The sequence below is a fragment of the Cajanus cajan genome, chromosome 8 (assembly GCF_000230855.2).
Source record: "Cajanus cajan strain Asha chromosome 8, NIPB_CcT2T_4, whole genome shotgun sequence".
In the NCBI taxonomy this organism is placed as follows: domain Eukaryota; kingdom Viridiplantae; phylum Streptophyta; class Magnoliopsida; order Fabales; family Fabaceae; genus Cajanus; species Cajanus cajan.
Genome location: NC_138524.1, coordinates 4,920,011 through 4,947,851, shown reverse-complemented (window position 1 = coordinate 4,947,851; position 27,841 = coordinate 4,920,011). Strand labels below are relative to the sequence as shown.

Here is a 27,841-nt window from a genome sequence, read left to right as displayed (position 1 = left end):
CTTCATATATCTATCTCTCTTTGTAGTACAACATTTTGTACAAAGAAATTGTATAAATACAATTTTGCAACCTAATGCATCTATACATCTTTTAACATTCTCAAAAGGTGTGGACCAGTTACAAATCTTTCAGCCTAATTCTTCATCATTGGCTTATGTAATTATGTTTGCATTTTGCATCTTTGCAAAATAAAATGAATAGTCTTAACGTTACAAATGGAAACGAAAGCCACCTAAGCTTGAAGGATCAAATGTAGAAAATAAAGTTTAAAAAATGAGAAGCTTATCATTAATATTATTATCACATTAAAAGTACCAACACTTTGTTAAACTGGATTAGATTGTTGCCATCCAATTAACTATATTATATCAATGAAATAACGTTAAACAACTAATTTTTCATTTACTATATGATTTATATCAAATCAACCAACCTAAGTAAATACAGAAATATAACAGTACTAATGAATATGAGATTGTAATGTATTTGAAACTTGAAAGTAAAAATAAGGAGGCAATGCTTGAACTTGCTTGCAGTATGCCATACGATGGATTGGTTGCAGCTTGAAACTTCAGTTGAAATCACATTTCCTTTTTCATTAGCTTCTCGTCTCTTTCAACTGATTATCTTTGGTTTTGAACAAATTGTTCATAACCTTTTAGTACTTCTCCAACTAATCTAAGATATCCAAGGCTGTAAAACCCAGCAGCATTTGCATTCAATCGTAGGACAGCAGTAGGTATTGAAAGAGGTATCTTATGTTCTATACAAACAAAGAAATTCGATAGTGATAATATAAAATATACATAAAGATATAAATTGCTTATTAAAATAATTCTTTAGTTCAGTTAGCTTTAGCATCACATCTAGGTGAAGGATTGTATTTGAGGAATTACATTATCGAACTCAGGACCATGATGATGGAAGTTAATGGGGTGCAGTTCCTTGAGGTATTTTATATTTGTGGTATTTTTCGATCAAAATAGGAATTTCACCTTGATAAACTACGGAAAAAAAAAAAAAGGTTTGTGCTAATTACTAACGTAAAACTCTAATATTAATTGTACAATAATATTAAAGGTCTGTGCATAAAACAACCATAAAAATGTTTATAATAGGAGAGGGTAGAACAGAAAAACAGTCCCTATTTATTTTTTTCTGACTGTTACAATTAATTGTCTATCAGGTGGTAATTATTGTTGGCCACTCCTTGGGACTCTAATATTCTGTTCTCCCCCTTATTCCTCCTCCTGTAAACTTTTTTATGGAAGTTTTCCTAACAAAATGCACGTAAAGAAAAGTTTGTAAATATTGGTGCTCATTCATGTCAGTCACTCAAAAGCTACAAACTAAACCCAAAGTGGTCAATACTAAACCCAAACTCAATGATAGTTACAGACTTCTTTTTTTTATTTATGGTAATCGAACACAGGTATTAAGAGATTTTACAATTTTCACACATCATACTCGACCAACTGAGTTAAACTATCTTAGTAAGACAAAGAAAGCTCCGTGCATGGCAATCAATCTCAAAACCAAGGGAAACTAAGGCCAATATTGATCCATAACAAACCAACTCGAGCAAAAGGCTAAATCCACAAAAATAAAGATGGAAGAGTATGTTGACTAAGTAGTTGATATGTCAATGTCAAAGCTAGTGCTTTAGCTTGAATATATGAATTGGAGTGTTGGACAAAGAAAGCAGATAAATCAGAAAACATGCTATCGTCATACATTAAAATTTATTTATTCAATCAACCAGACTAAATGTTAAGCCAGTTTTCTCCATATAAACTATGAAATAATGTGTCATCTCATCTCAGCCAAGCATACAAGAACAAAGGGGCTCAAAGAGGATATGTTTTGAAGGCTATGTTGCACGAATTCGGACACGACACCAAGACACAATATAGAAATACGACAAAATAAGAAAATATAAGACATATGAACACGACATATATATAATATATAATATAAATAACATGACAAAAATATTAATATATTAATATAACAGTAACTTATTAGGTTTCAAAAAAAATTATTAAAAAATATCATATTCAAAATTTTATTTTTAAATCTCGAATCCTCCTTTCATTATTTTTTATTTTTATTAAAAAAATTTCTTTTCTATTACGTGAAAGTTAAGTAAGAAGAGATAAAATAATTTTCTTTATTATTTCTATTTTTATCAAATTTTTTTCTTTTTTTTAAATCTCAAATCTTACTTATTTTGTTTCTATTTTTAAAGATTTTTTTTAAAAAAAAAATCTCAAACTCTCCCTTTATTGTTTATGCTTTTATTGAGATTTATTCTTCTTCTTTTTAAAAAAAAAATCTCAAATCATCCCTTCTTTATTTTTGTTTTTATTGAGATTTATTTTTTTAAAAAAAATCTCAAATCCACGCATCGAATAGTATATCGAGATGGAGGCGTATTCATTTGCAGGTGTTCGCAATGACGATTTTGTAGGTGTCCATGATGGAGACATGTCCAATTTGTATAGATGCAATTTGTCAAAGTGTCTGAGGTACGTTCACGATGTGTCTGCTCTTAAAGAATGTAAGACTCGGGAACATGACAGTCCCATGTTGTGTCCATGCAACATAATTTGAAGGTGAAATTTTATTCATGGTAGCAGAAAACTCTATTTCAAGTGAGAAGTAGAACGTGGCTATATACATAACTAGGATTGATGTCGTATAATACTGTAAAAAGCCACAAGCGTCTATAATCAGATGAAAATAACAATTTAACTACAATACTGTGTAAAGACTAAGATTGTGAGCAGAAAATGAAAGACAAAAACTAAAAAGTAAAAGATTTGAAATTATTTAAAGCAATTATTGTTTATCTTTTAGAAAAGTAATAAATAATTTGCTTAATCATCAGCTATTATTTTCTTATCTCAAATGAAAACATCAACAAATATTTTGTGAAGCATATCATATGGTACAAAACTAACAACTACCGAAGAATAAAAAAAAAATATATATATATATATATATATATATATATATAATATATATAATCTTACTACAAAAGCAATGAGCTACGGAAAATTTGAAGTTTTTCAGAAACCCCATTAACTTGTACTTCATACACAGGCACATGTTTGCTCAGTGATGCAGCTTGTAGATTAAGGAATGCTGAGATGCTTGTGTGATAACTTCTAATATTGAAGTTTCCACACAGGTCCCTGAATAAACTATTTTCTTCTATTACAGCCATTCGTCCATTCTATTTCAATTTATTTATCATCATTTTCCTCCAGGTCATCAACTTTGTCCATCGCCCCAATTATAGATAGGTAGGTGCTGTCATCAGGAGTGATGCCTTTACTTACCATTTCTTTGAGGAGCTCTTCAGCTTGCTCACCTTCCCGGTTTTTGCACAAGCCTTGTATAAGAGCATTGTAAGTGAGAATCGTAGGATCAAATCCTATATTCATCATCTCATCCCGAACTCTAAAAGCATCCTTCATATCACCCCTTTTACTGTAACCACTAATGAGTGTGTTGTAACTAACATGATCAGGTTTGATCCCCCTTCTCTTCATCTCATCAAGAAGCTTCCGAGCTTCTTCCACTTTCCCCTCTCTGCAGTATCCTTGCATCAAGGTGTTGTAAGTGATTTCATCAGGAAGAACCTTCATTTTATCCATCTCTTTTAAGAGTTGAAAAGCATGATCAATATTACCATTCGCACAGTGACCATCTATCAACGCATTAAACATTATAATATCCGGCAACAGACCTTCTTGCCGAATCTTACTAAACAAGGCATCTGCCTCTTTCATTCTGTTCCTCTTACCCAGAACATATATAAGCGATGTATATGTGACGAGTGTTGGCTGAATCCCTTTTCCCACCATTTCATCGAAAAGGCTGAACGCCTTCTTCGCATCCCCACATCTGCAATATCCATTAATCAATATGTTATGCGTAACAGCATCAGGCATCATCCCTTTTTCTCGCATTTCTTTTATCAAATTATCAGCTTCCCCCATCCTTCTTTCCATAAATAATGCATGGATAAACAAATTGTAGGTGACCAGAGATGGCATTATGCCTTTACTCATCATCTCATCCCTGTAAGCAAAAGCCTTATCCAGATCCCCTTTGTTGCAGTACCCATCAATCAATGCATTATATGTTACCGCATTCGGAACCAAGCCGATTTCCAACATTTTACAAAGCAAACCAGACGCCTCCTCAAGCCTTCCTTCTTTACACAACCTAGAAATGAACGAATTATACGTGTAGCAATCGGGCTCAAGACCTTTATCTTTCATTATCTGAAAGATCGCACGAGCCCCTTGGAACTTGCCTCTCAAACAATACCCTTGAATAACAGTGTTATAGGTAACAACATTAGGCTTCACTCCAAGAGCCTCCATGTGGCCAATGAACTCCTTTGCCTTCTTCAATTTCCCTTCTTTACACAACACATTAACCATGATGTTAAAAGTGTAGCCACTTGACCTGATGTTCATCCTGAACATCTCCGCATAGAGAGCCCAAGCCATGTGAGTCCTGTTCAATTTCAAGAACAGGCTCAACATCTGGTTGCAAGTCTCAATGTTGGGCACAACATCCTTTTCCTTCATGAAGTAGAAGCACTCCAGAGCCTCATTGGGCTTCTTGAGTTCACAGTAGGCCCTAACAAGGAGGTCAAAGACGAGAGTAGTCTTGGCGTCGAGGCGGTGGCGGGCGAGCGCCAACTCATCGAAAACGGCTCTGGTGGTGGCGGAGAGAATGAGGCGTTTTAAGAGGTGAAGGGAGGGTTTGGGAGAGGGGAGGCGGCAGAGGATGGTAACGGCGAGGGAAGAGGCGGCAAGGTCGAGGGAATTGGGGAGATGGGAAAGGAGGTGGAGGACGTGTTGGGGGTTGTGGCGGAGGGAGGTGAGAGTGGAGGAGAGGAGGGAGGGAGTGAGGTGTGGAGCAACGTGTTCGATGAAATGCCACTGAGAAGATTCAATGGAATGGAGGAGTGTGGATTCGGTGAGGGGTGTGGAAGGTGTTAGGGGTTGGGAGAGTGAAGAATGAGAATGGGAGAGGGAATTGAGAGTTGGGCGTTTGAAGGGTTTGGAATTGAAGAGTTTAAGGAACTTCATGGTGGAAAGTGAAAAGTAAGAGAGGGTAATGGAAGTAAGTTTATGAACCTGCGATTGCAAATGCGAAGCAGATGAGAGACAGTGCAGCAACCAAGTACTGTAATGTGTGTGTACTGACCATTGACCAATAGGACGCGCCGGCGCCTGAATCGAATATGAATTGAGCAACCAAGTACATCATTACGATACAAACTCACATGTGGATTTTGTATTTTCTTTTTCTTTCTTTTTTATCACATTATTTATTTTATTTTTCTTTTTTCTTTTTTATTTAAACATGTTTTTACTCTTTCGAATATTGAGATAAATTTGATTTTATTCTATCAAATTTCAAATTAATATTTTATTTCTGTAATTTAAAATTTTAAAAATAATCTTACTTTAATAAGATATTTATATTAACAAAATTCAAATATATGATCGTAAGACATGTCCAAGGATATAAAGTCAACCTAGTACTTCTAAAATTAATTCTCATATTAATTATTAATTATCAATTTTAGAATATTACATTTATAGTAAAAAAAACTATTAAAAAAGACTATATGAAGTTCTTTTCTAAATTAGTGAGACTAAAAAAATTTAAATCAGTAAAATAAAACAAATTAACCTCATAATTAAATGAGTAAAAATATATTTAAACACCTTTTTTTATTCTTGTTTAAAGAGAAGGTATAAGCATAAAAAAGAGAAGGTAGTTAGAGATCAAATCTCAATATATGATTAAAAGGTATAAATCTCAAACCACTTGAATTATCCTGTATACAATAAGTTTGAATATAAAATTTTATGCAAATCAGTTAAAATCTTATGTGGGTTAGTCCTATTTTCCTAATAAGTTGTTTTATTTCTCTCTATTTCCAAATAAACCCCTTTTAAAAGGAATGAGATGTTATGATGTTCCTTTATATATATATATATATATCTTGTGAGAGCACTTTCAAATCTTTATTGGAGACTGATTCCAAGTATAAAATTCAAGGTGTATTTTTCACCATTTTGAAACTCGATTGTTGTGTTCAAATAATTAAGTATCCGAGTGCCAAACTTTCAGCAACCACAAGAACGATTTTTTCAAGATGAAAAGTAGTTAGAATGATCTTCCCACTGCAATCTCAAAATTGCCTCAAAACGTGCGACAAATTTCACAGCAAACAACAACCCGTTTAAAGAAAATAAAGAATGGTGTGACTAGTTCAAAAAGGAAAATTAGCATATAAGTAGCTGCTATAATTCTGTAGAATGGTGTGGTATTATGATGTCTAACTATTACAAAAACATGTTCAATCGAGATCGATGACAAAATTCTTGGTTCCCTCTTTCCTTCAGAAGAGCAAATAACAATAGTATGCTTGCTGCAATATAATCTATCATATCATTCATTTCTTCTTTTTCCATCAAAAATACCAAGAATTCCTATCTGCAAATCAATATACGCGATGCCATGATAAATCAAAGCCGAGAAAATCTTACTGCTCTCTCCATTTCAGGACATCTGCAAGACAATGCATACAGTCATTTACGGAGTAAATTTTTTTTTTACAATTCTGTATAAACTAAAAAAAACATAATAAGTAATCAGCTCTCAAATAATAATAATAATAACAAAAAGTAATCTGATTAGAACTACAATCAAATATTCTTCAACTTTCAACTCCTTGAAATCTATACAATGAGAATCAGACCCACAATAAGAAACCTAGAGTCCCAGACCTAAAGGCACACAGCATATACGCAATTGGTCACTCTTCCAGTGTTACACAAACATGCAATAAAAAGGAAGTCTATAGAAAACCAAAATACATGTCCACCTGCCTCGTAATAAACACAGATCATAGCCAACAAAAACGCTAGATATCTCATTTGCAATAGCGTGAGAGGGGGATGCTGACCATAAAAGGAAACATATGAAACATCCAAGGTAAATTTCGTATAAAAAATCAGAATCAACAGCATTAACTCTGAGACTTCTAAAACCTGAGTTAATACCAGTTTAGTTACATATTCTATGAAGAGGTCCCTTGGAATTTACTATTGGGAGGTGGAAGGGTCTTGACTCTTGAAAAGGAAATAATGCTGCTACTTGCTATTTTAGAATGAAAAATTGGAACATAAGAGATAGTGAAATTTGGGGTAAATAATTCTCAACAAAAGATTCTTAACCACTAACGACCCATGGGTTGTCAATGTACTTTCACCAATGACTCGATAATTGGCTCTGTCACAGAGACTCACACCTCAAGTCTATTATATTGCAAACAAACACACACTTTGATTGGTGATACTGAACCAAAATTCCCAAAACTTAGGAAACCATAGAACTTCAAATTCAATCAAAGAGCCATCCTAACAAAAATGAATAGTTAAGAGACACGCTTACTCGCTACTCCACTTTGCTTCACCAGCAGAATTAGCACTTGCAACCACCCCACTATTCCACTTATCTTTTGAAGTTCAAAAAATCCAACTTTTATTTACATCACTTAAACCCAAAGATAATTGGTCACTCTAGCAATCATATCGAGAACCCGCCAAAAAAACATGTTTTTTTTTTTTTCTCTTTACACAATTACATATGCTCTGACAAAATAGAGAGATGTCACTATGCTTGTAATACGAAACCAAACTGTAATAGTGAATGGAAGATACGTACGGATTATAAATTAGTGAATGAAGTGAAATTCAAGCAACAGTGAGGGGTTGAAGGCCCTTGTTTTGTCGATTTTGATCGGAATCGGCGAGGAAATCTTCGATGTTGTAGATGACGGTGATGTAGAGGGAGCAGCTAGGGCATCGAGCGATTTCTTCGCCAAGTTTGAGGTCGTCCTTCGTGATCTGGAATAGGTCACCGCACGGGCACGGGTACGTGTAGGCCTGCAACTCCTCGTTCCACTCCATGTCCTCGATCTCCACATCGTCGTACGACATCCTTTCTCTTTCTCTGCGCTTTCGAATTTTCGCAAAGATTCGGAAGGAACACAAGGGTTTATTAAACCCTAGAATTTGAAAGGCTCTGAAACGACACCGTCTAACATCTAAATGCTTTTGGAGTTTTTTTTTTTTTTTTTCTTTGAGGATTTTTAAACGGAGTCAAACAGCTTTTAAGATACTCAACTTGTTAAATTTTTAATATCTATCAATACTGTATATAAATAGGATAGGTATGAGGTATCTTTTGTTTCTGTTTTAAATATTTATATTTTTGTATTATATAATAAATTTTCTCACCAACATATTTTTTAAAAGATAAAATAAATAAATAAATAAATATATATATATATATAAATTAATTATCATTTATTTTGTCTATTGATAATAATTATTGTCTTACTTTGTGACAATTTTTATAAAACAATATTTTAATTTATTCTAATTATACATTATTATAACTTTAAATATTTTTATTTTTTATTTTATATAAATTTTAAAAATATATATAAATACGAAATAACTCAATTTTATTAATATAAATAAGGGTATTGTTTATTTTTAACTATTAATAATTTTTATTAAAGTTATTAAAAAAACTTAATTTTTTAAAATAATGAAATAAACTTAATCATTTATATATTTGAATCTATCTTATTTTATTTCTATAGCTAAATTAAATTAAATTTTAAAAAATTGGATTGCAATTAATAAAAATATTTTGCCACAAATTAAGCTGTTTACTATAAATTTAAAATATAATTGTAAGAAAGATAAAATAAAATGAGTGTATGGTAAAACATGATAAGATAAGAATAATATAAATTTTAATCATATTCAATATTTGAGACATACTAAAATAATATTATATATTTTATAATTATATTTGATTTAAACAAATGGGATAAGATATATATTAATTATGTTCATACAATAAAAAAAATATTGTTTTATTAATGTCATGCAGTTTTCTAAATGGTGACTTTCTAATTTAATTGTTTAATTTATAAATTGTATTTTAAAAAACTATATAAAAATTTAAATATTTTTCTTTAAATTATGTAAGATTTTTTGAATTATAATTCTTATCCAAATATTTTTTTCAAAAAGTTTCATAATGATTAATTATATTTTATCTTTTAATTAATATACTTTTAATTTATATGTCAAAAATATTCTAATTATATATAAGATAATGTACTAATTATAAATTTTAGAATATATCTAATAATATACTATATATAATATAATTATTATATAATATAATACACATTTTATTATATATTATCTTAACTTAACTCCTTTCTTAATGTGAAAAAAAAATTAATAAAATATAAAGATAAATTAAGATTCTTTTTATTCATAAAATTATAATAGTAATAATAACATTAATATTTAAGATTTATATTAAAGATGTCAAGGTGAATCAACTCAGATTGACCAATCATAATAGACACATTATTTTACATAAAGTAGTAAGTAGTAAACCAAATTCAATTTGGGCAATATGGTAAGAACATTCATAATTAATAGTTCAAACATCATCGATCAATCTAGTTGATATCGATAGAATATTTTTAATACCATTAACTAACTACAAAGTGGTAAACTAATCCCATTTTGGACAATATGGTAATAATATTCATAATTAATAGTTCAAACATCACCAATTGAACTAGTTGATATCAATAGAATATTTTCAACACCTTTCTTTAGTTACATTATTTGAACTAGTCTTATTCTTTTATTTAAGCTTCAAACATTATATTTTTTTGGTGTTTTTCCCCATTTAATATTGACATATTCCTTTATGATGTATAGATTTATTTTAACTACTTAAATGAACATGAAAGTTTTTAAAAAAATTGACTAATGAGTTAGAGATGAGGTATTACATGAATCTTAATTTTGTTTTGTACTTTATTATTGAGTTTGGAAAGTTAAATTAGACAAACTGAAACTTGTTTGTAATTATTAGTGTTATCATGATATTGCAATTATTGTATTCTAATGATTTGCTTATATTATTAACTTTGTTCACAATGATAACCACATTTTTTTTAAAGAAAAAAAAAAGATAGAAACCAAAAGATATATGTGAAGTTAAAATTTTTAGGAATAGCAAAATTATTGAGGGGATGAATAAAAAAGACAATATTAACATATTAATTAACATAAAATTGAAACTATTAGTGCATACACATGCACATGTACTATCATGTATGATATATTTTACAATTATTATCATAAACAAGAAAAAAAATCTCAATCATGACAAGAGTCTCAAATATTTAAAGAGAATTTTTTTGAAGTCTTAAATAAAACGAATATAAGTTGACCACTCATAGGCATCATTAACATTTCAATCTTGTCCTAAAGTTGAAAGACAACACTAAATCTACAACCTTAGAACATTGACCACAATCCAAACACAATGTTTAGATTTTGTTGTATTTTTTTCTTTATTATAACTACTTTAAGCAAACGTCTTTGATTTTCTTATAACATACAACTTAACAACACTGTCATCAAATATATTAATATCGTGTTTCATCTTTTCATGACTAAAAAACGTGATTTTTTCTTATAAATTTTTAAAAGCTCATACCATTTTTAAGAGTTTTTTAAATATGTTTATTTATATGAAATAGGTAATGAGTAAAGTAACATTATTGATTATTATTCGGTACGAAACATTTCATCCATATATTTTTTTAATTCCATAACAAGTGAAGTAAAATAAAAAATTCTAAAAGAAGGCTATACAAATGTTACGATATACTAAGATGATTGACCTCTATTTTGTTCACATATAAGTTTAATTTTGTCCACATCAATGTTATTGTTATTTTCAATGAAATTTTCCATAACTCATCATGAGTGAGATAACAATCAAACATTCACACATACCTTTTGTATTCCAAAATTTATGTGCCCATTGAATTAATGAATATAAATTTTTTCAGTCACTATTTTTTTTTTTTAATGCAAGTTTCTCTATAACGATTTAAGCATTACGATACTTGTAAAAAAAAAAAACATTGGGAGGGGAGAAAAGTGAGAAGAGAAAGGTATTAGTAGGAGAAAAGTTGAATGCTGGGGTAGAGTGGCATGGTAAGCAAGAAATGAAACGCAGTGATGCAAGGTCTACACCAACACCAACACCAACACCTCGCTGCACTCGTCTCCGCGGCTCTCCCCAAGGACGACTCCGACGACGATCCCTCCCCTCGCCTCGCCGCGATCCACTCCCTCCACCGCACCATCCTCCACCCTCACAACTCCCTCCTCCTCTCCCACTCCGCCACTTTCCTCGCCCAGACCTTCTCCCAACTCCTCTCCGACAAGTCAGTAACTACTCTCGCTTCCATTTTTAACCTAATTCGCTATTCTCTACTAACCTCTTCCATTTCCACGCAGATGCTACGAGGTGCGCCAAGCCGCAGTCACAGCCTACGGCGCTCTCTGCGCTGTCATCGCTTCCGTCCCCAACGGCAGACAGAACCACCTCATGCTCGTCGACCGCTTCATCAGCTGGGCGCTGCCGTCGCTCAACTCCGCCGTAGCCGTCGACGGCGCTAAGGAGCTCGCGCTCGAAGGCCTGCGCGAGTTCCTCAACGTCGGCGGAACCGAAAGGTACGCTCTGCCTATTCTGAAAGCGTGCCAGGGGCTACTCGAGGACGAGAGAACCTCCCTCGCTTTGTTGCATAGGCTTATCGGTGTTATTACTCTCATTTCGTTGAAGTTTCTGAGGTGCTTTCAGCCTCATTTCACTGACATTGTTGACTTGCTTCTCGGCTGGGCCTTGGGGCCTGACCTAGCTCAATCGGATAGGCGTGTTATTTTGGATAGCTTTTTGCAGTTTCAGAAGCATTGGGTTGGTAGCCTCCCCATGTCTCTGAGGTTGCTCACTAAGTTCTTGGGGGACATGGAGGTTTTGCTTCATGATGGAACTCCGGGCACGCCGCTGCAGTTTCGCCGGCTTCTTGCCATGGTTTCTTGTTTTTCCACTATTCTGCAGTCCACTGCCTCGGGGTTGCTGGAGATGAACCTGCTGGAACAGATATGTGAGCCGCTTAGCGCCTTGCTGCCGCGGTTGCTGCGGTGTTTGTCCATGATTGGGCAGAAATTTGGGTGGTCTGAGTGGATTGAGGATTCTTGGAAGTGTTTGACTCTTTTGGCTGAGATATTGCGGGAGCGATTTTCGAGTTTTTATCCTCTTGCTGTTGATATCCTGTTTCAGAGCTTGGAGTTTGGAGCAACTGCGCATAAGGCAGGGTTTAGGAGGATTAGCTCTTTCCAGGTTCATGGGGTTTTGAAGACTAATCTCCAGTTATTGTCGTTGCAAAAGCTTGGCCTCCTTCCGACGTCTGTGAAGAAGTTATTGAAGTTCGACGCCTCGATTTCTCGGCTGAGATTGCATCCCAATCATTTGGTAACGGGGAGTTCTGCGGCTACTTATGTTTTCTTGCTTCAGCATGGGAATACAGAAGTTGTCGACGAAGCGGTTGCCTTGTTGATTGATGAATTAAAGCTGTTGAAGAGTGTAATTGGAAACAAAACTGGTCATTCTGATGAGTTGAATTGTGTCATAGATACTAAAGCATTCTCAAAACCTGAATTATTGGCATTAATCAAGTTTGATTTGAAAGTTCTATTAGCATGTGTTTCCATGGGTGGGGATAACACTTTGACTGGACAAAAGGATGTTGCTTTGTTGTATCTTAGGAGGTCGGAAAAGTTGGTGTCCTTTATCACAATCGATATGAATCCTTTTGAATTACCCATTCAGGCTTTCGTGGAGTTGCAGATTACTGTTGTCAAGGCATTGGAGAGGCTAAATTCAGTTGATTTCTTAATTAAGTGTTCTGAAAGAGAACAGAATTGTGACAAAGCTTTTGTTGAGCTCCCAACTAAAAAAGAGGACAGTGATGATCAATTCAATAATGGGTTTTCAGCTGTGATTACTGAGCATTTGGAGAAGTATAGCAAGCTCCTTATAAAAGCCTTTCATGTTTCTTCTCCTCTGGCAATTAAATTAGTCTTGCTAGATTGGGGACAAAAGTTCTGTGAGAATGTAATGGCCGTTAATAAGATCTCAAGCATAGGAGGTTTCCCCTATGAAGCATGTGAGTATGCTGGTGTGATCATGAACTTAGTTTTTTCACTTTTAGGTGGTACATTTGAGAGGGAACCAGAAGTAAGGTCACATGTTGCAGTAACTTTGGAGATGTTTATGCAAGCAAAACTTTTGCATCCTGTGTGTTTTTATCCTGTTACGGGAGTGATACTTGAGAAACTTGGGGATCCAACTTTAGAGATACGGGATGCATATGTGAGACTACTTGCCCATATTTTGCCTACTACTATATATACATGTGGTCTCTATGATTATGGGAGATTTAGGCTTGTTGATCCTGGTTTAGGCAGCAGTTCTAAGATGCATTGGAAACAATTATTTTCCCTGAAGCAGTTGCCACTGCAACTGCACTCACAACATCTTGTATCAATCTTAAGCTACATTTCACAAAGATGGAAGGTTCCTCTTTCTTCTTGGATCCAGAGGCTCATTCATAGTTGCCAGAGTTCAAAGGACACTATTTTAAGTCTGTCTGACGAAACAGGAAATTTTGGTGCTAATTCTCCATGGTTGGATGTACAAGTGGATGAAGACATACTCGAAAAAATCTGTTCTGTCAATAATTTAGCTGGTGCCTGGTGGGCTGTACAAGAAGCAGCCCGGTACTGTATTGCTACAAGACTGCGGACTAACCTTGGTGGCCCTACCCAAACATTTGCTGCTCTAGAACGCATGCTTTTGGACATTGCACACCTTCTGCAACTTGATAATGAGCAAAGTGATGGGAACTTGAGTATGATAGGGTCTTCTGGTGCTCACCTGCTACCAATGAGATTACTGTTGGATTTTGTTGAGGCTCTAAAGAAAAATGTATATAACGCATATGAGGGGTCTGTCATTTTACCACCGGCTACCCGTCAGAGTACTTTATTTTTTCGAGCAAACAAAAAAGTATGTGAGGATTGGTTTTCTCGTATATGTGAGCCAATGATGAATGCTGGATTGGCTGTACATTGCAATGATGCTGTTATTCAATATTGTACACTGCGTTTGCAGGAGCTCAAGAATCTTTCTGTGTCAGCTTTGAAGGAAAAATCTAGGGCTCAGGCAACTGATAACCTCCACAATATCAGAGGAAGGTATAAAGGAGATGTCTTAAAAGTTTTAAGACATATTTCACTAGCTCTTTGTAAGAGTTCTGATCCAGATTCTTTGATTGGCCTACAAAAATGGGTTTCAATTACCTTCTCCTCCTTACTTGGGGAGGAAAACGAGTCCTTCAGCGAGTGTGGAACTGTTGGACCCCTTTCGTGGATAAGTGGGCTCATATATCAAGCAAGAGGTGAGTACGAAAATGCTGCGGCTCACTTTACTCACTTGCTACAGACTGAAGAGTCACTCAGTTCCCTGGGCTCTGATGGTATACAGTTTGTCATAGCACGCATAATTGAGAGTTATGCAGCAGTATCTGATTGGAGATCTCTTGAAGCCTGGCTATTAGAGTTGCAACTGCTTCGCGCTAAACAAGCTGGTAGAAGTTATTCTGGTGCTCTGACAATGGCTGGCAATGAAGTTAATGCAATTCATGCATTAGCACGTTTTGATGAGGGTGATTATCAGGCTGCATGGTCAAGCCTTGATTTGACACCTAAAAGCAACAGTGAGCTTACCCTTGATCCAAAAATAGCCTTGCAACGGAGTGAGCAGATGCTTCTGCAATCATTGCTCTTCCAGAAGGAGGAAAAGAATGATAAGGTGCTGCATGATCTGCAGAAAGCAAGGTCAATGTTGGAGGAACCACTTTCTATTCTACCACTTGATGGTTTAGCTGAAGCAACGCCTCTTGCTATTCAATTGCACTGCATTTTCCTTGTAGAAGAGAATTACAAGCTTAAAGCAATTCATGAGACAGCCAAACAACTACCGTCCATACAAAATTCTTTTATGTCACTGCCATCTTCTATTAGTAAAATCCGTCAAGATTGTAATCCATGGCTAAAAGTCCTTCGGGTTTATCAAACCATTTCCCCAACTTCTCCTGTTACTCTTAAATTCTGCATGAATTTGCATAATTTAGCTCGCAAGCAAAATAATCTTTTGTTGGCAAATCGTCTGAACAACTATATCAAAGATCATGTATCTGCTTGCCTCGAGGAGAGACATCGCAATCTTTTGGTCTTAAATTTGCAGTATGAGAGCATTTTACTACAGTATGCTGAAAACAAGTTTGAAGATGCTTTCACTAATCTTTGGTCATTTTTGCGTCCTTGCATGGTTTCTTTAACATCTAGAATATTTGATGCTGAAGAGAGGATTCTGAAGGCCAAAGCATGCTTGAAACTCGCAGATTGGCTGACACGGGATTATTCAGACTGGAGTCCAGAGAGTATTGTTCTCAAGATGCCATCAGATTTTGATATGGTTGAATCAGCTACACTTGGAAAAGATGGCAATGAAGAAAATATAGGTTGTAAATTGAATTTGGGTTCTATAACTGAGGAAATTGTTGGTACAGCAACAAAATTGTCTTCTCGTATTTGCCCCACCATGGGCAAGTCATGGATTTCTTATGCTTCTTGGTGCTTTAAACAAGCTAGAGACTCGCTCTTTGTTCAGAGTGAAACTGTCCTCCATTCATGCTCATTTTCTTCCATGCTTGTTCCAGAAATTTCGCCTGAGAGATTCAAGTTGACAAAGGACGAGGTGCAAAGAATTAAGTCATTGGTTTTGTGTCTTTTTCAGGACAATATTGATATGAAAGATTTCATAGATGAGCAGGAAGAGAGAAGCTCTTGGCTTGATTCTGCAGGGAACTCAATTAATGACAATCCTCTGCAGACATTGGTTTGGCATATAGTGAATATTATTGAAACTGCTGCAGGGGCACCGGGTGCAGAAAACTCTGGAGGTGAATGTCTTTCAGCCATGGTTTCTTCTCGATTGAGACTTTGTCTGTTAAACACAAATTTTGGGCTGGGAGAATCTGACATAATATCTGCAATGGATGGTTTTGTTGATATTTGGTGGTCTTTGAGGAGGAGAAGAGTGTCCCTGTTTGGACATGCTGCTCATGGTTTCATACAGTATCTTTCTTATTCATCTTCCCGTATTTGCCGTAGACAGATGCCTGGTTCTGAATATGAGGCCTTGAAGCAAAAAACTGGTAGCTACACCCTGAGAGCTACATTGTATATATTGCATATACTTCTCAATTATGGTGTTGAATTGAAAGATACTCTTGAATCTTCTCTTTTGGTTGTTCCTTTGTTGCCATGGCAGGTTGCTTGCTAGATCTTGGGCTTTTACTTTATCTTCTTTCAGTTTCAAGGGGAGGATGGTTTGCTGAAATGATACTTGAATTGTCTTTGTAGGAAGTTACGCCTCAATTGTTTGCACATATAAGTTCTCATCCTGAACAAGTGATTCGGAAGCAGTTGGAGGGCTTACTGATCATGCTGGCCAAGCAATCTCCCTGTTCTATAGTGTATCCAACGCTAGTTGATGTTAATGCTTATGAAGAGAAACCTTCAGAAGAGCTTCATCATGTGTTGGGTTGTCTGGTAATATGAAAAGTTCTGTCTGCATTTTGTAGATTATATATTTTTGGTCTAAATACTTTTTAGTTCTCATAGTTTCATGAATGTTACCTTTGAGTCCAAGAAAGTTCCATTTTAGTCTCCATGCATATCATTTTTGTTCCTTTTTAGTCTTTGTTGTCCACTGTTATAGGGACTAAAAGGTAAACCTTATGAGACTATAAGGATTAAAAGGAAACAAGCAATAATGGTAATGGTATGTAGAATGACTAAAATGAAGTGTTGTTAATTGAAAGGACTAAAAGGTAAAGTTTATGAATCTATAGGGACCAAAAGGGTATTTAAACCATATTTTTACAACAAATGTTCTCCCCACATCATGTGGATAATTAGGCATCAAATTCCCACTCTTAGAATGTGAGTTTGGGATTAACTTAATCTTATAAAACCGGCTTGTAAAGTGAAGGTAGTCCCCCACTTATATACTCTTTAATTTCCTTATTTCTAATTGATGTGAGACTTGAGTTTTTTCCCACTCCCTCATGTCCAACACTATTGGGCTTGGAGTGTGGATAAATGGTAGGTGGTCCTTTTTAATAGTCTAGGATAGGCGAGACTTGAATTTTTTTTTAATACACTCCTCACGCCCAATGCTATTGAGCTTGGTGCGTGTATCAATGGTGGGTGATCCTTTTAGAGTGAATCTAGATAGTTTTGATATTATCTTAGAATGTGGGTTTGCTGGTTTGGGCTTAATTCAATTCTACAAAACTGGTTTGTAAGGTGAGAGTTGTCTCACTTATATACTCTTTAATTGTCTTATCTATAATCGATGTTGGACTTGAGTTTTTCCTAATAGTCACCATGTGGCAATTCAACTGATTTTAAAACAGGGAAGTGTAGTCACCAGTGAAATAATCTTTTTGGAGTGGTAAAATGATTTAGTAACTAGTTCCAGATTCTGATATCTGTTAGGTATTTTAGTAGTTCTAAACTTCTAATGTATGTGATATACTTTGGAGGGACAAATAGATAGTAATCTGGTTTTCAGCATAATAAGCATCCTGATGGTGTTAGCTTGACCTTTATATTTATCAAGACATGTGCTCATTAATTTGATCAACACTTCTATTATTGTTATTGCTTTTATACTTACCTTTTGTTAGCTTGCTTGTTCAAAGTAGCATATAGGATGATTAAAAATGATTTGTTTAATGCAGAGAGAACTTTACCCTGGATTGGTTCTGGATGTTCAGCTGATGATAAATGAACTTGGAAATGTTACTGTTCTCTGGGAGGAATTATGGCTCAGTACTCTTCAGGATCTTCACACAGGTTGCTTACCTTTTTGTCCAAACATTTTATTGATGAGATCCATTTTTATTGAATTGCATTTAATAGTTAATAACTCTTTTTTGATGTTTGAGGGATGTCTTGCATTCATTTCTTTTTATGATATAATTAAGATTCAGTGATTTAGTATCAGTGAAGAGAAACAAAACTAACTATTTTGTTACAGATGTGATGAGGCGAATAAATGTGCTGAAAGAAGAGGCTGCAAGAATTGCAGAGAATGTCACACTTAGTCAGAATGAGAAGAACAAGATAAATTCAGCTCGATATTCTGCAATGATGGCTCCAATAGTTGTGGCTTTGGAACGTCGTTTAGCTTCAACATCTCGAAAACCTGAGACTCCTCATGAAGCTTGGTTCCAGGAAGAGTATAATGACCAACTGAAATCAGCTATATTATCCTTCAAGATTCCTCCAGCATCTTCTGCAGCTCTTGGTGATGTATGGCGACCTTTTGATAGTATTGCTGCATCATTGGCCTCTTATCAGAGGAAGTCTTCAGTTTCCTTGCGAGAAGTTGCACCGCATTTAGCTTTGTTATCATCTTCAGATGTTCCAATGCCAGGTCTTGAGAAACAAATGAAAGTACCTGATTCTGACAAATCATCTGATCTCCAGGGGGTTGTCACAATTGCTTCTTTCCATGAACAAGTTGCTATCTTATCTACAAAGACAAAGCCTAAGAAGCTAGGCATACTTGGTTCAGATGGTCAGAAGTACACATATCTCCTCAAAGGACGAGAAGATTTGCGCCTTGATGCTAGAATCATGCAATTACTGCAGGCTATAAATGGTTTTCTGCATTCTTCTTCTTCTGCATGTAGCAACTCTCTCAGCATTCGCTATTATTCTGTGACTCCAATCAGTGGTCGGGCCGGACTAATCCAGTGGGTGGACAATGTAGTAAGTATTTACAGCGTATTTAAATCTTGGCAAACCCGTGTCCAACTAGCACAGTTTTTGGCATTGGGCACTGCAAATACAAAATCCTCTGCTCCTCCACCTGTTCCCCGACCCAGTGATATGTTTTATGGGAAGATCATACCTGCACTTAAGGAGAAAGGCATTAAGAGAGTGATTTCCCGAAGGGATTGGCCTCATGAAGTCAAATGTAAAGTTCTTCTTGATCTCATGAAGGAGGTGCCTAGAAATCTTCTTTACCAGGAACTATGGTGCGCTAGTGAGGGATATAAAGCTTTCAGTTCAAAATTGAAGAGGTACATTCAAGGGACTTATGAGCCTTTACTAGTTCATTTTGTGGTTATGCCATTTATTTATAATTATATTCAGTGGTTGCCTGTATATGGCTTTGTTTGTTGTTTTTTGTTGAGACTATTCCATGAACTTGGTTCTGCATTTAAACCAATAAGTTTAGGTCAATCAACACTTTGAGTGCTTGTAATTCTTTCATTATGTACTAACTTATCTGGGGCCTTGTTCCTTTATTTTCTCATGGAGTTAAGCAAGTTTGGCATGATCTTCTTGTTATAATTACTTGTCAAATACAAAATTCTGTTTGTTGACTATTCTATTTGAAAGTACTTCTAAACTTGTGCTTGGCATATGATGAACGTATGCTTAGAGACAAAAAATTATGACGTGCAGATTTGATGCTCTACAGTTAGCTATTATTATTATTATTATTATTATTATTATTATTATTATTATTATTATTATTATTATCATCTTCAATCTGTAGGTATTCTGGAAGTGTTGCTGCAATGAGTATGGTTGGTCATGTTTTGGGACTGGGCGATAGACATTTAGACAACATTCTTATAGATTTTTGTAATGGGGATATTGTACACATTGATTACAATGTGTGTTTTGACAAGGGACAGAGACTAAAAGTTCCAGAGATTGTTCCTTTTCGTCTGACCCAAATGATTGAAGCAGCTTTGGGGCTGACTGGAATAGAAGGTAGCTTCAGATCAAACTGTGAGACAGTTATCGGTGTTCTAAGGAAAAATAAGGACATACTTTTGATGTTATTGGAAGTATTTGTTTGGGATCCACTCGTGGAGTGGACACGTGGTGATTTTCTTGATGAAGCTGCAATTGGCGGTGAAGAAAGAAAAGGCATGGAGTTGGCTGTTAGCTTGAGTTTATTTGCATCTCGAGTACAGGAAATTCGTGTTCCCTTACAGGTATATACTGAACTAAAAGCTTTACATGCCTTCTATTTAAGCAAGTATTTGTGTCTGACATAATTAGATGAGCAGTGTTTCAAACATTAGTTGATTTTTGATTCAAACATTGTGTTTCAAGCATTTGTGTAGTTTATGGATATTATATGAGATTTTAGAATTTGCATAATGCATTTGAAATCAATTTGCATACTTGTTTTCATATTTCAATTCTTTAATTTGTAACCTTTAATTAGAAAATCCATTGTGTGAAAATTGTAATACAATTTAGCTAGGTGTTTATATATTTATTCACTTGTACTTGAGATCTTTCTAGCATGACTAATAACTGTTTTTTTTTTTTTTTTTTTCTACCCAAAATCTGTGAATAGGAACACCATGATCAATTATTGACTAGCCTGCCAGCTGTTGAATCAGTACTTGAGGTATTGATGACATCAATGCCATGAATTTCTTGGCTACATTTATTTATTTTTTCAATTATTTATTTTTTCATTTGAATTAACTTTGAGAATTATGTACCAGAGGTTTGCTGACGTTCTAAACCAATATGAACTTGCCTCTAGTCTATATTGCCGAGTTGACCAGGAGAGGTCTAGCCTTATAATGCACGAGACATCTGCAAAGTCGATTGTTGCTGAAGCAACCAGTAATTTAGAGAAAATTCGAGCTTCTTTTGAAATTCAGGCTCGGGAATTTGCCCAGGCAAAGGCTGTGGTTGCTGAGAAAGCTCAGGAGGCAATGACTTGGGCCGAGCAGCATGGAAGGATTCTTGATGCTTTACGGTGCAACTTAATTCCAGAAATAAATGCTTCTTTTAAGCTGAATAACATGGAAGCAGCCTTATCTCTTACATCTGCTGTCATTGTAGCAGGGGTTCCCCTAACTGTTGTTCCCGAGCCAACACAAGCACAATGCCATGATATAGATAGGGAAGTTTCTCAATTCATTGCTGAGTTGGATGATGGACTAACTTCTGCCGCAACTTCTTTGCAAGCATACTCCTTGGCTCTGCAAAGAATTCTACCATTAAATTACCTTTCAACCAGTGCAGTCCATAACTGGGCACAAGTTCTACAATTATCTATCAATGCCATGTCCTCAGATATTCTCTCTCTTGCCAGAAGGCAGGCTTCTGAACTTATTGCAAAATTTCATATAGATAGCATTGATTCTATCAAATGCAGTCATGATGATCTTTGTTTCAGAGTGGAGAAGTATGCAGTAGAAATAGAAAAATTAGAAAAAGAGTGTGCTGAAATAGAGAGTTCTATTGGCTCCGAATCAGAATCGAAAACTAAGGACCGCCTTTTGTGTTCTTTCATGAAATTCATGCAGTCCATTGGTCTTTTAAGAAAGGAAGATGGAATATATTCTGTTCAATCTAAATATGAAGGAATGAACAATGCTAGACCTTTAGGTGAGCTAGAAGAGGAGAGGGAGAAGGCACTATTGATTATGAATATTTCTGTAAGTTCACTTTATAATGAGGTTAAGCATAGAATACAAAATATATATAATGATATTTCAGGAGGAAGAAATCAGTACAATATGTTGCAGAATGATTCTGGAACTATTTTTGCTGGGTTTGAAGAACAAGTTGAAAAATGTAATCTTGTGACAGAGTTTGTTAATGATCTATGCCAATTAATTGTAAAGGACATCCCTTCTGTTGATATTAACAAAATTCGTTCAAAGTTTTCTGCTGAAAGTAATTGGGTTTCCATTTTCAAAACTATTTTGATTTCCTGTAAGGGATTGGTTAGTCAAATGACAGAAGTTGTTCTGCCAAATGTAATACGATCTGCGGTTTCATTAAATTCGGAGGTTATGGATGCATTTGGATTGATCTCACAAGTTAGAGGGTCTATAGAAACTGCACTGGAGCAGCTTGTGGAGGTTGAAATGGAGAGAGCATCGCTGATTGAACTCGAACAGAATTATTTTGTTAAGGTTGGTCATATTACTGAGCAGCAGCTGGCTCTTGAAGAAGCTGCAGTTAAGGGAAGAGATCATCTTTCGTGGGAAGAGGCAGAGGAACTTGCATCCCAAGAGGAAGCTTGTAGAGCACAACTGGACCAACTTCATCAAACATGGAATCAGAGGGATGTAAGGGCTTCTTCTCTTATAAAGAGAGAAGCTGACATTAAAAATGCCCTGGTTTCTGTGAATTGTCAATTTCAATCTCTAGTGGGTGTGGAAGAAGAAAGGGATTTACATGTTTTGAGAAGCAAAGCACTATTGGCTTCCCTTGTTAAGCCTTTCTTGGAACTGGAATCCGTTGATATGAAGCTGTCTTCAGCTGATGGTTCAGTTTTGACACCCTCAAGTAAATTTCATACTCTAGCAGACTTGATAAATTCTGGGAATTCTATATCTGAGTATGTCTGGAAAGTTGGAGATCTATTGGATAACCATTCATTCTTTATTTGGAAAATAGGTGTCATAGATTCTTTTCTTGATGCATGCATACATGATGTAGCTTCGTCAGTTGAACAAAATCTTGGCTTTGACCAATCACTTAATTTTATGAAGAAAAAGCTTGAAATCCAACTTCAGAAACACATTGGTCACTATTTGAAAGAAAGAGTTGCTCCTAGTTTAATGACTTGTTTAGATAAAGAAAATGAGCACTTGAAGCTACTTACAGAGTCATCAAAGGAACTTGCTTTAGACCAGGTGAAAAAGGATGGGGCTGTGAAAAAGGTTTTACTTATGCTTGAAGAATATTGCAATGCTCATGAAACTGCTAGAGCAGCAAAATCAGCTGCTTCTCTCATGAAAAAGCAAGTGAATGAGTTGAAAGAAGCTCTTCGAAAGACTGCCCTTGAGGTAGTTCAGATGGAATGGATGCATGATGTTAGTTTGAACCCAACATATAACAGAAGAATTAGATTTGAGAAGTATCTTGATACTGCTGACAGCTTGTATACAATCATATTAAACCTCAGCAGATCTAAATTACTGGACAATATACAATCTGCTGTGTCAAAAATTACAACATCAATGGATTGTCTTCAGTCTTGTGAACGAAATTCTCTTTTAGCTGAAGGACAGCTTGAGAGAGCAATGGCTTGGGCTTGTGGGGGTCCCAATTCCGGTAGTTCTGGAAATACTGCAACTAAAAATTCAGGAATTCCTCTTGAGTTCCATGAACATATTAAGACTCGGAGACAGATTTTATGGGAATCTAGAGAAAAGGCATCTGACATTGTGAAGCTATGTGTGTCAGTGTTAGAGTTTGAAGCATCAAGAGATGGATATTTGCTTATACCAGGTCAACCATATCCCTTCAGGAGTAGTGTTGATGGCAAGACATGGCAGCAAGTATACTTGAATGCTCTAGCAAGATTGGATGTTACTTTCCATTCTTATACACGTGAGTTTGCTATATTTCTCTGTTGTTGAACTCTCCTTGTTAGTTGAATTTCTGCATAAAGTGAACATGTGCTTTCTTGTTTTTGTTAGGTACTGAACAAGAGTGGAAGCTTGCACAATGCACTGTTGAAGCTGCTTCTAATGGATTATATAGTGCAACCAATGAGCTCTGCATTGCCTCTCTAAAAGCAAAGTCAGCTTCAGGTAGAGCTTGCCATGTTGGTTACTGTTCATGTATACACTGAATTTCATAAATGCATATGATATGCATGTTAACTTTCTACGTTGATGTATCAGCATTGTGGTTGCATGTGTTGATCTAATGTTCTTTACCTTTCCATAGGTGATTTACAAAGCACGGTTCTTTCAATGAGGGATTGTGCATATGAGGCTAGTGTTGCACTATCTGCTTTTGCTCGGGTTTCAAGGATCCATACTGCTCTAACTTCTGAAAGTGGTTCTATGCTTGAAGAGGTAATGTCCGAATTTGGCATTGTCCTATGTTAATGTGGTGTATAATTTTGAACAAATTTTTCTGGATGATTTTATAGAATTTGATCTCTATTGATGCCCAATCCATGTATTTTGCACATGGTTCTACTAGATAATTTTGGAGCTTCTAATTTGTAAGTAGGTAAAAGGATTTTAGGTTAATGAAATTATGCATTGCACTTGGTTTTTTAAATTATAATCCTATCAAGACCCAAGTTCACATGATCAAATATAGCATTTAAACATAAATATAATTTGATGAACTTGTTTCATAATCTTCTGGTTCTGTATATCATGATAGGGATCTTGAAATATGCAAGGCCAACTAGTTAACGAAGAAATGCTAAATTACTGACCCCTCCCCTTCCCAAAAGAATCCCAATTCATTAAAAAGGATTGTATATACATTAAATAAATGAGCGAATGAGTCCCTCATCACCAGATCTATTGTTGCTTATGATGAATATATGATTACTGCCACAAAATATTACAAACAATCTACAGAGACCATACAAATAAGTTACTATGTGTTTCATTCATTACCATTAAATCCTCTTCCTACGGATTGTTTGCAACCAAATGTTTCTTTGCTTTGTAGGTTCTAGCAATAACTGAAGATATACATGATGTTTACAATCTGGGGAAAGAGGCATCTGCTATCCACCTTTCTCTTATGGAAGGACTTTCAAAGGTTTTATTTTAACCCTTGTATCTCTGTTGGTAAAATATTGACCTCTAGGCTTTGCCTATAACTGTCAATTCCATATTTCCTTGTATTAAGCTTCCCTAAAGCCAAATTTTTTACTATCAGTTTCTTATTTTTGGTAGGCAAATGCCATCCTTCTTCCACTCGAATCGATGTTGTCTAAGGATGTAGCTGCTATAGCTGAGGCTATAGCTAGGGAAAGTGAGACCAAGAAGGAAATATCACACATCCATGGACAAGCTATTTATCAGTCATATAATTTAAGAACCAGGGAGGCTTGTCAGACCTTTAAGCCCTTGATATCCTCTTTGACATCAGCTGTGAAGGGACTTTATTCATTGTTGACTAGGCTAGCAAGAACTGCTAATGTCCATGCCGGCAATCTGCACAAAGTAATGTGGCAGTCTTCTCCCCCCCCCCCCTTCCTCCTCCCTCTCTGTCTCTCTTCTCTTATGTGTGTATATATATAGCCCCTGGCTCAGTCAATTATTTTGACTGGCCAAAGATTTTTTTTTTCCTTAATTTGTAAGATACACTTTCTCTCTTTTCAGGCACTTGAAGGAATAGGAGAAAGTCAGGAAGTAAAATCAGAGGATATTACTTTGTCAAGATCAGATGCTGGTGGTGGAGGTGGTGATGCTGTTGAATTTGATGGTAAAGAAGAGGAGAGTCTCCCTATATCTGAAGATGATAAGACCGATGATTTTATTATCAGCTTTTCTCGACTTTCTATGGAAGACAAAGGATGGCTATCACCACCAGATAGCATCTACTGTAGTAGCTCGGGATCTGACATCACATCAGCTGAAGTTAGTCTTCCTGATAGCTTGAATGGTTCAGCAGGAAATAAAGACCTGCTTTCACAGGGGTCTAGTAGCAGAAACCCGACAGGTCATATGCATACCACACTATTGTCTCAAACTGGTGTGGAAGAAATATCACCTTTTGAGTTGTCAGAATCTTTTCCGGTGGAAATTGATCCTAATGGTGCTGGTTCTGTGAAGTCAATTAATGAGACCACTGAACATCCTGAATCTATAGCTTTACCTGGTGATAAATCTGTTGCCATCCCTGCCAACTCCCAGAATCCATCGAATGAGAAATTTGACAAATTTGATGATGATGATGAACTGCTTTCTGCAAAAAAAGTTAAAAATGCTGCTGAACATTATGAAGCTCCTGATCCGAACATCAATGCCAATACTCGTGTGGGAAGGGGTATGTACAAAATCATTTTATGTGCCATTTTTTCTTATCACTTTATTTAGTTTACGAATCCCATATTAGTAAAAATAAATAGCCAGTTTTTCATTCAGAACTGGTTTTATCCCCTCATGTGGTATCCCAATAAATAAACACGTGAAAGAATGAACCTAACAAAATTAATATGTTACTATAAAATTATCAGAGTTTAAATTATGTATAAAAATTTAATTTGAAAATGGACTAAGGTTTCAGGTGGCATGCAGCTCAGTTTGCATTTGTGGTTTTTTTGAGGGATAGTCGTGACTGTAATTTAAAAAAAAAAAAAAAAAAACCAGCAGGTTTCTTTACAGGAGCTTAAACAGCAAATAATCTTTTACTTCTTCATGTACCTTATAATTTCTCTGTCCATTAGACGTCATAATATCTTCTGTGATTGAAAGTGGTATGAATAAAAGGAATTGACATGCCCTTTTTCGTTTGTGGCCTTTTACACTTTATGATAGGTAAAAATGCTTATGCCTTGTCAGTATTGAGGCGGGTAGAGATGAAAATTGATGGTCGAGATATCTCTGAAAGCAGGTAGGTTGGGGTGTAGCTGTTTTTGGCAATTACAAAATCTTTTGCTTCTTTTTTATTTTATTTTATTTTATTTTTTTTATTAATGCTGGGCCTTCTTCGGATTTCAGAGAAATTGGTATTGCAGAGCAAGTAGACCATCTACTAAAGCAAGCTACTAGTGTTGATAATCTATGCAACATGTACGAAGGTTGGACACCATGGATTTGAGGTTTCAAATGGTTCCTCAGACTTGAGCATCTTAAGTTCCATTCCCAATATTATGCAAGAATTGGTTTCGAGCATTGTTGGGTTGACTATGGTGAGAAATAGGTCCTTTGGCCTGATATTATTTCCTGGTGATGAAGGAAGCCGCCAGAAGAATGTTTGTGCATGTCCTATTAGTCTGGCCATATCTTGAAGTCTATCATTGATCACAATCACCGATCTATCCAGGGCCAAGCTATTCAGCTTCTGCCATCCCTTTAATTTCAGCATTTGTCCCGGCAGAGTTACTATTTTTCACCTTCCGTGTGGGCTTGCATTCGTCATTCCATGATATCCGACAGTGAAGTCCTAGGCTCACAGCTGGTCTCGTGGGAGAGATGAAAAAGGATTATCATGCCTTCCCTCCTGGTTTAAACAGTGCAGTGTTTTTTTTAAGACCTGCTACTTGCATTGTCATATCGATTGAAGAGTATGTTTTGGATCCTCAGTTCTTGAAAAAGAAAGAATGTCGTATGCTAACAACCAGGCAGTGGAATATCTAATGTTGTGTCTGGCTAGAGCATCATACTTCTGCAAAACTGAAGTCCAGCATGAATTGTACATATCCATGTATCATTTTTCTGTTGATAGGTCAAACAATTATTGCTGGCTTATTCATCATGTTACTTGTAATTGGACGTATTGAATCCAGCTAATTGATTCTTTAATCCATTTACCGTCTTACTGCTTTTTGATTCGTTTCCTTTCATTTTAGATTGGAAATACCTTACGAAACTTTGTACACGGATCCTAAAGTTGTCCACATATGCGACACTTGTAACAGTTAGACCTAATTGTACCCTTTATTTTCCTCTTCTCTTTAAGCGATATACATCTTTCATTTCTTTTCCACTTCACAGATTTCATGCAAAAATTGGGCATCAATTATATCCTGGTCAGTGGTCAATTACAAAATTACTAATACAAGGCAAGTTCTCCTCGCTGCCATTATTAGTAAATCTTTATCTTGGATATGAAAATAAAATTATAATTAGATATCAACTTGCCGGATAAATAAGTAAATAATTATTTAAATTAGTGATATTTAAAGAATATATTAAAAAAATATTTTATTAAT

General features: G+C 35.5%; 3 protein-coding genes across 3 annotated transcripts; 1 reads left to right on the top strand and 2 right to left on the bottom strand.

The window, feature by feature from the left end:
• Nucleotides 1–2,872: 2,872 nt before the first annotated feature.
• LOC109800665 (Pentatricopeptide repeat (PPR) superfamily protein) lies at nucleotides 2,873–5,446 on the bottom strand. The gene has a single exon (XM_020361484.3). It carries the CDS (start codon nucleotides 5,113–5,115, stop codon nucleotides 3,250–3,252), a length of 1,866 nt encoding a protein of 621 aa, XP_020217073.1. The 5' UTR covers nucleotides 5,116–5,446; the 3' UTR covers nucleotides 2,873–3,249.
• Nucleotides 5,447–6,280: 834 nt separating this feature from the next.
• On the bottom strand, nucleotides 6,281–8,134 carry LOC109800674 (diphthamide biosynthesis protein 3). The gene is made up of 2 exons (XM_020361498.3): nucleotides 7,769–8,134; nucleotides 6,281–6,610 (listed from the first exon to the last, which is right to left on the bottom strand). The coding sequence occupies exon 1, from the start codon at nucleotides 8,041–8,043 to the stop codon at nucleotides 7,798–7,800; it is 246 nt and encodes an 81-aa protein (XP_020217087.1). The 5' UTR covers nucleotides 8,044–8,134; the 3' UTR covers nucleotides 6,281–6,610; nucleotides 7,769–7,797.
• A 2,949-nt stretch (nucleotides 8,135–11,083) lies between these two features.
• On the top strand, nucleotides 11,084–27,581 carry LOC109800002 (uncharacterized). Its single transcript, XM_083062526.1, has 15 exons — nucleotides 11,084–11,390; nucleotides 11,464–16,402; nucleotides 16,495–16,683; nucleotides 17,880–17,994; nucleotides 18,179–19,229; nucleotides 19,712–20,159; nucleotides 20,531–20,584; nucleotides 20,685–23,538; nucleotides 23,628–23,741; nucleotides 23,881–24,011; nucleotides 24,628–24,720; nucleotides 24,858–25,127; nucleotides 25,287–25,953; nucleotides 26,445–26,520; nucleotides 26,628–27,581. The coding sequence occupies exons 1-15, from the start codon at nucleotides 11,182–11,184 to the stop codon at nucleotides 26,725–26,727; spliced, it is 11,310 nt and encodes a 3,769-aa protein (XP_082918652.1). The 5' UTR covers nucleotides 11,084–11,181; the 3' UTR covers nucleotides 26,728–27,581.
• Nucleotides 27,582–27,841: the final 260 nt, after the last annotated feature.